Source organism: Rhinoderma darwinii, chromosome 3 (genome assembly GCF_050947455.1).
Source record: "Rhinoderma darwinii isolate aRhiDar2 chromosome 3, aRhiDar2.hap1, whole genome shotgun sequence".
Classification (NCBI taxonomy): domain Eukaryota; kingdom Metazoa; phylum Chordata; class Amphibia; order Anura; family Rhinodermatidae; genus Rhinoderma; species Rhinoderma darwinii.
Genome location: NC_134689.1, coordinates 254,727,964 through 254,738,239, shown reverse-complemented (window position 1 = coordinate 254,738,239; position 10,276 = coordinate 254,727,964). Strand labels below are relative to the sequence as shown.

General features: G+C 39.3%; 1 protein-coding gene across 1 annotated transcript in view; it reads right to left on the bottom strand.

The window, feature by feature from the left end:
* Positions 1-2,743: 2,743 nt before the first annotated feature.
* CSPG4 (chondroitin sulfate proteoglycan 4) overlaps positions 2,744-10,276 on the bottom strand; it is a 47,130-nt gene continuing 39,597 nt past the window's right edge. Inside the window, exons 5-9 of the mRNA XM_075855155.1 lie at positions 8,042-8,237; positions 7,093-7,224; positions 6,273-6,439; positions 6,008-6,191; positions 2,744-5,124 (exon numbers count right to left, since the gene is read on the bottom strand). Of these exons, the coding sequence (XP_075711270.1) occupies positions 3,029-5,124; positions 6,008-6,191; positions 6,273-6,439; positions 7,093-7,224; positions 8,042-8,237 (2,775 nt within the window). The 3' untranslated portion in view covers positions 2,744-3,028. The remainder of the gene's footprint in view (positions 5,125-6,007; positions 6,192-6,272; positions 6,440-7,092; positions 7,225-8,041; positions 8,238-10,276) is intronic.

Below are 10,276 nucleotides of genomic sequence, written 5' to 3'. Positions count from 1 at the left end.
TCATTACCTACTAGACAGACGTATATATCATATAGTCACATCTGATGAATACAGTGTCTCCTCATACTTAGATATGGTAAAAAGCTTACATGTATAGCTGTGTTGTGTAAAAATAACTGTAGAATCTGTAACATTTAACTTTTGTTTTCCAAGCTATAAACTTTTTTTTTCCTTCATCAAGCTTTTTTAGTAATTCATATATTGAGGTAGTTAGTCACTATTCAATTTATACTGTCTTAGGAGATCATTTTGCTTTATAGAATATCCATGACTGGAATGCAGGAGGACATGCTGAGCACAGCTGTATGATTTCGGCAGAACCAGCCGACCATCTAATGTGTATGGCGGTGTCCCGACTCTACCCCGATGCTAGATGTCGGGGGAGAGAAGGGTCAGGCTGTTGAATTTCAACATGCCCAATCCTCTTGTTCGTGAGGAGATAAGCCGCTGCTAGATGAGTCTTGCAGTGGCTTTCTTCCTTCCCCCTATTGAAAACACATGCTTGCTCGGCAGCCATGTCCGCCTCCTGTAACATGCAGGGGACAACAGAAAAGCTGTTTGAGGGATGTATACAAACACTAATACAGCCCTAACATGACTTATCACTAAAATTAAACGTTAACTAAATCCAAACATGATGGGGTGGAGTATGGGAGCGTTTTGACGTGTGGTCTGTAATCTCACTCACTAGCGTCTGATCACCTTTTTGTTATCAGTCATATCAGCTTTCTTATGTTTACCATACTTTGGGTGGAAACAGAATATTCAGTCACTAATCAGAGAATCTAAATAAGGATAGTAGAATGCGGAAAATGTGGTCGTAGTATGTTGAATTTCTAACATTTGTAACCTGTGCACTATATGCATCATAATACTTTTTAATGCATCATAATAATGTAAGATATGTCTGGATTACTGTAACGCCTGGCAAATGCACTTCCTTTTTTCTTGGATGCTGTTCACTTGGATCTTAATAATTAGACTGCACAAAAGCAACGTCCCAAAAGGAGAAATGTGTACGTAACATAACTTAGTGATAAAAGGGCTGCACGAGACAAGTTCTGGTGTGGGGAACACAATAGAAGAAGTATTGGAAGAGCTTGTGGAAAGCGCACAATCCTATTAAGCAGATTTAGAAATATTATGATCCTAATCTATTTCTCTCATGTACTGGACCTGTTTTCCCTTGACCATTCCCTTTTTACCTACTTAAATTCCTCACATTACATTGCTAAGAAGGTATGGGGGGAGGGGGAATTTATGAGCAGCCAATTTCAGTCACATCGTTGATCAAACGTATACATTTCAAATGCACATGTTGAAAGGAATATTATACAGCTTAAAGTTTACACATTATCCTGTTAAATGCCTAAGCTTTAGGGCTAGATGTAAGTCGCTGTTCATATCACATGTGACCGTCGAGAAGGGATAATTGTGTCCATAGAGCTCCAACAAGAGTCTCCATTTGGCCTCCATCTTGCCGGTATACGTCAGTATAAAGCAAAAAATTTGTATGGAATAGAGTAGTAGACCCTGCTATTCCATCCCGCGTTAAACATATACTTTTTAAATGGTAGCCTATGGGTGATGGATGCCCCTGTGTGGCATCCTTTACAGTCATCTGTTTAACGTGAACATCCTGAGTTTTTCAATAGCTTTTCATGAAGTATTCGTTAAACAGAGGCCTAAGGCTGGGTTCACACAACCATGTTACGTCCGTAATGGACGGAACGTATTTCGTATTTACGTAGTCCTGGACCGAACACAGTGCAGGGAGCCGGGCTCCTAGCATCATACTTATGTACGACGCTAGGAGTCCCTGCCTCTCCGTGGAACTACTGTCCCGTACTGAAAACATGATTACAGTACGGGACGGTTGTCCTGCAGCGAGGCAGGGCCTCCTAGCATCGTACATAACTATGATGATAGGAGCCCGGCTCCCTGCAGTGTGTTCGGTCCGGACTTCCGGCCGAAATACGTTCCGTCCATTACGGACGTAACATGGTTGTGTGAACCCAGCCTAACAGTGGCATGTGTTACCCATAGCCTATAATGGCATGAAAAATCAAAAGCTCCTGACGTATCTGTTAATTGGATGCCATAATAGGAATCCGTCACAGCCTCCGTTTAAAGTATACGTTGGGAGCTTTTTCCGGTGCATACATTAAGCAGAGACAAAAAACGTGATGTGAACATAGCCTGATTTGGCACTGATCAGGCACTGCTGAACCTACAGCTGTCTGTCATTTTATCCAGTCAGACCACACAGCGTTGACACCTTAACACAAAGTGACACTGACAGAAAGAAGAGGATGCACTTGAAGCGTTTAAAAGACAATTGTGTCCGGCACAATCTGAAACAATGGCAGGCTGTCCTGCCTCTCCTGAAACAATAGACTCTTGCAAAACTGTACGTCCCACGGTTGGAACAGAGAAAAAACCCTGAACATTGCTATAAAAATAAAAAGGAAGCGATGGAGTGGGTTTAGCAGAAACACATACAAAGAAGTAGAAAATTAGAAGAACAAGTAAAGAATACCATTGCTACCTACCGAAAGGTTTCTTCCACAACAGCAACTTAATAGAAAGTATAATAAATATGCATAGATTTTAGTCAGATTTGACCTCTGCAATAAATCGTATGGAGGCCTCAATATTGCACAGATGGATCGGTTATTGCTGCTCTACGAAATGTTTGTTATCTAATGTTTCTCCAGCATATATTACACGTACCTGCTGGAAAATACACCGCACATTTTTAATTGAATAGATGCCAGGAAGCTGACCATAGGCAAACTAATTACATTTTTAAGGTAGACTAGAAATTGTTGAGTCCAGTAGAATGTGTCTCAGCTATAAGACAAATATCTAAACATCTTACGTGCCTAATAGAGCAGATTTTCACTGCACTGCTTTTGTAAGAAAAGTGCTGAGTACTTAAGTTTGTAATCACACTCTTCATCCTGAGTGTTGTTGGGAGGAAATATCCCGCGTTTAGTGCCAACCCAGGGAAGTTTTCTTTCCATGTTCATACCCAGTACTGACTGCCAGGTTGTCCAGTAGCACCATTGCTTCTATGATCTCCAACATCACAAAGAGGGAAACCCGTATCGGGCTCAGTTGGACGAAATGTTTGCCTATCTGAGGCCCCATTCTCAGTCTTTGCTGCTGACGTTGCTGCTTTCTGGACATAATGTTTGCCCATCTTTTTCTTGCGTACGAAGTAAGCCAACAGTAGAAGTCCAAGTAAAATTAAAAGCAATATAAGACAGACAGGAAGCACAATGCTATACATGTGTGAGCTCATGAAACCAAGAACTGTACCCTCCACTGCTGGGCTAGATGAACTTGATGCATTTATACTCAATGAACTGTTTAAGACAAAATCCTGAGTAGTGCTTTTAGTTAGGTATTCTGATGACATCCAATGGTCTGGCGTCAAAGTGTTAGAATCTGTAGAATTAGTTACAATCTGAGGACTTCTTGTAGGTACCACAAATGTCTGTGTTGTATTTGTAGCTGGGACCATGTTTATTGTGGTAACTAAATCGGGAGCACTAGAAAGTAAGTCTGTGGTGGTTTCTAATTTTTTGGTTGGCTCATTGCTCATTATTTCTAAAAGAGTAGTTTGTTCAGAACTTGAAGTTTGTATGTGAGTGACAAACATCCCATGTGTGGCTTCCACAGTCCTGGATATTTGTGCATTTGTGGTGGTTGACAAGGTCTCAGGAGCACTAAGCAGAACAGTATTGTAAGCATTAGAAGAATTGTATGGTACAGTGTTGAATTTTACAGTAATATTGGCTGGTGGCACATGTCTGGCACTGACCAATAGACTAAGCCGGTCACTTTGTATGCCTGGTCCACTCTGGTCATCTTCCCATAACTCCACACCAATAAGTCCACTTTCTAGCTCCTCTTGTGTGAAGACATTAGTGCTTGTCCTGTCCCCTCTGCCACCCTCATAAAGAAATCTCACCAACCTTCCTTTTCTTGGATGACGAAGTACTATGAACTGTGGAACGCTCTTAGTATATGTACCAAGTTCACTTGCATCGATAACTTCAGTCCCTAGTTTAACTGTACATCCTCTTGGCCACTTTTGTCTATCTCCTATCTTCACCATTGCAGATACTTGTACTGTCACTTTTCCAAAATATTCCTCATCCATGTGGGAGATGGCAACAAATTCAAATTCATCTTGGGTGGATAGGAAATTGGTGAATTCATAGGATACCTCATTGTTGTTTACTTGTTCCCATTGAAATTCTGACACTGGTACCTGGGCAACAACAACCTGGCCATAATTTGGCTTTCTTGTTATTTTATACACATATGTATTTGCCATTCCACCAAGTGTTGGTGAGATATGTCCTATTGTAATGTTAGACCTTCCAGATACCTGTTTGACTTCCAGAGTAGCCTGATGGGTTGGGAGAATCTTTACTGGCAGATTTCCTAGAAAAGGAGTTTGCAGTCCATCTGTTATATTAAATCTGATCTCACCTGAAACCGCAGTTTGGTTAGCCAAGAGGATGAGGTTAGACTTCGCAAGATCTTCTTGTGTGAACTTCAAGACTTGAGTAGATTGATTTCCACGTGTTTCCACTGATACACCTAGTGGTAACTCCAATATTGTGTAAAGTATATTATCTGGAGAGGCAAGGGAGTGATCTAAAGATAAGTGATCTTCAGTAAGTGAGATGTATGAAGCCACCGCTAGGTGTAATTTTGACTTTGGTGAAGATATAATAGAAGGTATCATGGGTACACTGGTAAAGGTTATATAAAAAAATTCTCTTATGGCTAAGACATCATTGGTTTCATGGAAAGACTTGGATTTTTTCCCTAATTGGGCCATGAACTGAAAACTATCTACAGGGCTCTCAGACTTGATATTGGTATAGAACAGACTTCCATTTTCTAGGTGAGACTGTAAGAAATATGGATTTTGTGGGTCAAGAGTGACATCATCAATTGAGAGGTTACCATATGAAGGAAAACTGATAATTAAGAAAACAACATCATGAGTGAGTTTTGAGAAGCTTGAGTTTGCCAGAAGGTTGGAACCATCAAGGGAGTTTAGCGTTATCTGTGAAGAACCACCATGTCGAATATTGAGACCTGTGTAAATATAAAAAGTAACAATAAAAACAGCAAGTTAACATTGAATTATTTATCGTCCATTACTCGGTAAACACAGGTATCATGGATATAAGCTGCTCTGAAAACGCGTCAGTGTTGTATGTAGCAACCAATCAGATCACTGCTTTTATTTAATGGAAACTGGAATCTGATTAATGGATATGGGCAACATTAACTCTTCCTTAGAACAGTTTTCATGCATAAAAGAATATATGTCAGAAACATAATTCTACATACCAGAAGATGTTGTTTTGGTGACTAAATTGTTCAGTATTATAATAAAATTACATTGTCTACTTTGAGATTGTAGTTTGTCGTCAGCCCTTGTCATATACTAAACATATTTGTTTCAGTAGTATTCCAGGTTTTCTATTTGCATATATGAAACAGTGGAGGATTCAGAAGTAGAACTTTCTAGACTTGAAAATAGTTTGTAAAGCAGGTGCGTCAGTACCTGTTCTATTTAGAGCATGGCATGCATACTTCATAAACTACACCCTTAGCAAGAGCTGACCTTTTGACATGCCAAAGTATAGTTGAATTTTAAGAAATTCTCATGCATACAGTAACTAGTCTGACCAGGACAACATTGATCATTGCAACCTAGATGTAATAGCAATTTTCCAGTGTAAAGACAGAGAACCATTTTGGTCAATGAACTGATAGGAACTATTGAAAATGCCATGCTTCAACCTGAGTTGGCAGTGGTTGTGGGATATTTTTCTCTGCTAAATCAAGCATACAAAGCATTTTGCATTAGGGTTTGTGCCCATGAAATTCTATCATTCTTTCAAAACATGAACACTATGTGTAAGTATCTAAGGCAAATGATGCATATAAAATTACTTTAAATGGGTCTTACCTGTGTTCTTCCAGAGCTTTGTATGCAGCTGTGGACATGAACTCTGGAATGTCACTGTCACATTTAATACATATTGCTGGGAATTTGCATGTGGAGATTGGATATGGAATGAAAAGAAATCTTGAGCACTCCAAAATGGCGTAGGTGATTCAACATGTTGATAAAACACTAAGCCTGCATTTACCTGCAATACAAATAAGTTGCGTTTCAGGACTCTGAAATGGTAGGAAATGTGCAAATGGGTACAGAAGAATATACTACTAACCTCTTCTTGGGTAAAGTTGGCCAGCGCCATCCCCTCCTTGTTCCCTCCATGTACAATTTTACCAATCTGTGGCGGATTTTCTATGTGATACACTAGTACAGGCTGAGTGCCCTTTTGCTCATTGCTCACTGCACTCAGATGTTGCTTGGTGATTTGTTGAAGGGAACCTAGCATGAAAAAAAAGAAGAGAGAAATATTCTAGATGTAGAAATAAGGGTGGAATCACATGCGGCAGATTTTCTTGCAGAAATTTCTGCGACTGAAACTCGGTTCCATTCATCTCAATGGCGTTGTTTCTGCACATGTATTTCTGCAAGTTCTATTGAAATGAATGGAACTAATTTTCAGTCGCAGAAATTTCTGCAACAAAATCTGCTCTGTGAATCCACCCTAAGGCCAAATGCACACAATGCGTATTACGGACGGATTGGCCGGGCGGATTTTTCTGCGGCAAATCCGCAGCGTAATACAGTACCAGCAGAGTAAATGAGATTCCAAGTAATCTCATCTACACGTTGCAGAATTTTTCTGCGCGTAAATTGACCTATTTAAAATGCAGCATGTCATTTTATCTTGCGTTTCCGTCTCAGAATTGTATCTGACAATTTTATAAAAAAAACGAACCAAAATCAACAGCATAAAAACCACAGCTATTTCCGCATCAAAATGTAGAAATCTCACCTGAAAAAGCATAAAAAACACACTATTTAGTGCAGATTTTTCCTGCGGATTTGCCTGCTTTATCTGCAGTTTTGATGCAACATGTGCATTTAGCCTAAAGGTTCTTTTGTTGTTAAATGTGAAGTTGTTAGTCGCTTACGTGGACACACTATGAGGTTGTGTAGTAATTCCATGGTGATCGTGATTGGTGTTGCTTGGATATGGAAAAATAATTGTTCTGATTCATTTTCTCCATCAGAAACTTTGAAGAAGAATCCACCATCCAACTCTCCTGAATGGAAGAAAAATAATAGGCTTTTATCCAATTATCTGTCAGTTGTTTCACATCGGCATTATCCCATAGAAAAAGCTTTGCCTAAATGTTACCCCCAAATATTTTCTTTTTTATATCCAGTTATTGGTATTAATAGAACAAGCAATGCACCAAGTAATTACAATAAAGTAACAAAACAATACTTTTGTCTTTTTTAGAATATTTAAAACATTATCCAGAGGTTATATGCTGCCAGAATATTACCACTGAATTTGACTGGTGACAACTTAAGAACTATTTTTTATAGTGCAGTCACATATCTTCCCGTTATTTTCAATAGCATAACCCCTACATTACCAATTTACCCAGAATTTTACCATCTCATTTGATTGGGTAAGACCTGGAAATCTTTATTGCAATATGCCAGTAGTACTATCTTTACTACTACTTTATACAACAATGGCATGCCCAGTTACCCCATTTTTGTATTAGCACAACCATTGGTTTCATACATTCATCCACTAATATTTACAGGCGTACTACTCTCCCGTGTTCAGTGTCATCCGAATACCTATCCTTTGAATTTCCTTTTACTCAACTACATGCTCCCTACACTGGCCTGCTTCTCATTATATTACTTTGCTTACCGACCACCTCCCACTGCCATCTTTTCAGCTGGCACCAATCATCCTTTCGGTTTTTCTGTTTTTTTTATCCGCTAGCACCCAATACCATTGACTTCCTCTATCTCATCTGCTCAGAGGCAATTTTTTTGATTGTGGAAAAAAAATTCCATTGAATATATCTATATACTCGGATAGCTGAGGTATCTTACCTCTGTGCACGAACTGCACCATTCCCAGTTCCAAATCTCTTTGTGAAAAGCTTAAAACTCTACCAGGGAAGCCTCTCACAATCACATCTCCATTGGATGGTGCGATGAAAGAATAAACAATGTCTTCGGGTGCAGAGTCGTCATCAACAGTACGCAGGGCTTCAGTGGTAATAATGGCAGTGTCACCTTCCAGTATCTAGAGTCAAACATAGAAATGTTATAATATGTGCAGTACAGAAGAATAACCATGAAATATTGCACCCAGTTTTATCATTTGAGATGTATGTCTTCTGTTTAAAAGGTTATTTAAATATATACAGTAAATGCCACACAGTAATATATGATTCAACTAAACAAAAGTTTAATTTCTTTGCATCAATAGATCTAATTCATAATATCGGTTGTTTCCTAGTACTGTACTGATCTTCTATACTACGCTAGTATATTTCTGCCCTTCCCTACACCTGTATCAATTCACCTTATTCTCCCTGGTCTCAGATTCCCAGCTCAGTTTTCGGCGAGGGCTCATATGACTTGTAGCAGGTGCATAATTGATGGTAAGATAGGAGGAGAGACAAGAGTCTTCTACTGAAGCGGTAAACAAAGTAATAAGCACTGTATACGCACAGAGAGCTGTATACACATGTCTACCAGAATAGAGATGAACACATAAGCTTCTAGTGTATTTAAATGCAACATAAAAGCATAAACAAAGCAAAAGGACAGTGAAAAACAGATTGTGAGACCGTCATAGTACTGCTTGAATATGAGTAATATGAGTATTAGGACATGATGGTAAAATATCATATGACATTCTGGCTGCCACACCACTTCCACAACACAAAAACCAAGGAAGAAAGTGCACAGAAATGCATGCAGTTTTTTACCATTATTGGTGGCTGTCATTTACATAATGGGAATGCATCACCTATAGTTAAAACCAGATTGTGAAACATGTTCTTTTTTCTAATCTTATTTTATTTTCTGATTGTAGATTTAAAAAAAAAAATAAATTCTGTATGTGATTATTGGGCGGCCATCTTGCCTGAGCTGCTGCTCTGCTATGTTAACAACATTTAGACATATGCTTTACAGCAGCCATATAGACCATAGGAAACAATAGTCCAGAGATGACCTATTGACTTCTATGAGAGTGGCCTGCTCTCTAAGGGTATCTTCACACGGCCTATTTACGGACATAATTCGGGCGAAAATTACGTCCAAAAATAGCGCCTCAATAGCGCTGACAAACATCTGCCCATTGAAAGCAATGGGCAGACGTTTGTCTGTTCACACGAGGCGTAATTTACGCGCCGCTGTCAAATGACGGCGCGTAAATAGACGCCCGCGTCAAAGAAGTGACCTGTCACTTCTTTGGCCGTAATTGGAGCCGTTATTCATTGACTCCAATGAATAGCAGCGCCAATTACGTCCGTAATTGACATGGCGTTCTAGCGCCTGCACATGCCGTTACGGCTGAAATTACGGGGATGTTTTCAGGCTGAAACATCCCCGTAATTTCAGCCGTTACGGACGCCCTCGTGTGAACATACCCTAACCCATGCAAAGGTCAATGTGCAGGAAGGGGGAGAAGGGGAGCTGTGTCCATCACCTATTGTCAATAGTGGATCCTTAGTTATCCACCCCAAGTTTTATATTAGAGGAGTTAGCTTTCATTCTAATCCTACCTTTCAACTGCTGAGAAGTGATCTCTACAGAACAGGAAGGGTCAGCATATTATGAAGCTCATTGGCCATTGTGAAGCTGCAAGATTTTAGGATTTTTAAAAAAATAAATAAAAAAATATAGACAATGACATGAAAACTCCCCAAAAAAAATCACCACAAATGCTTAAAAACTATGTTTAACATAAAAACTCAATTTAAACAATAGGTAATTTTCTGATGACACATTCCCTTTGAAGAAGCAGTTCTATAAAATGTTCCTAAAACTGGTTCTATGGAAAACTGTGCTTTTTTTACACAAGGTTTTCATTACTGCAGTTTTCATTATTGAAGTCATGGACAAAAAATATGTCATATCTCCGACGGGTGGGGCATGCTGTGAAGTATTCTACGCATTGTGCGAATAGGGAATTTTTTTAATATAACATTGGGTCACTGCAGTAAATTAGTTCCACATCCTCATAGAGCGTGTGAATGTATCCTTAGGCTGGGTTCTCATATGTGCTGGTTTTAACAGACGTTTTTCCCAGCAGAGAGGACTGTATTCGTC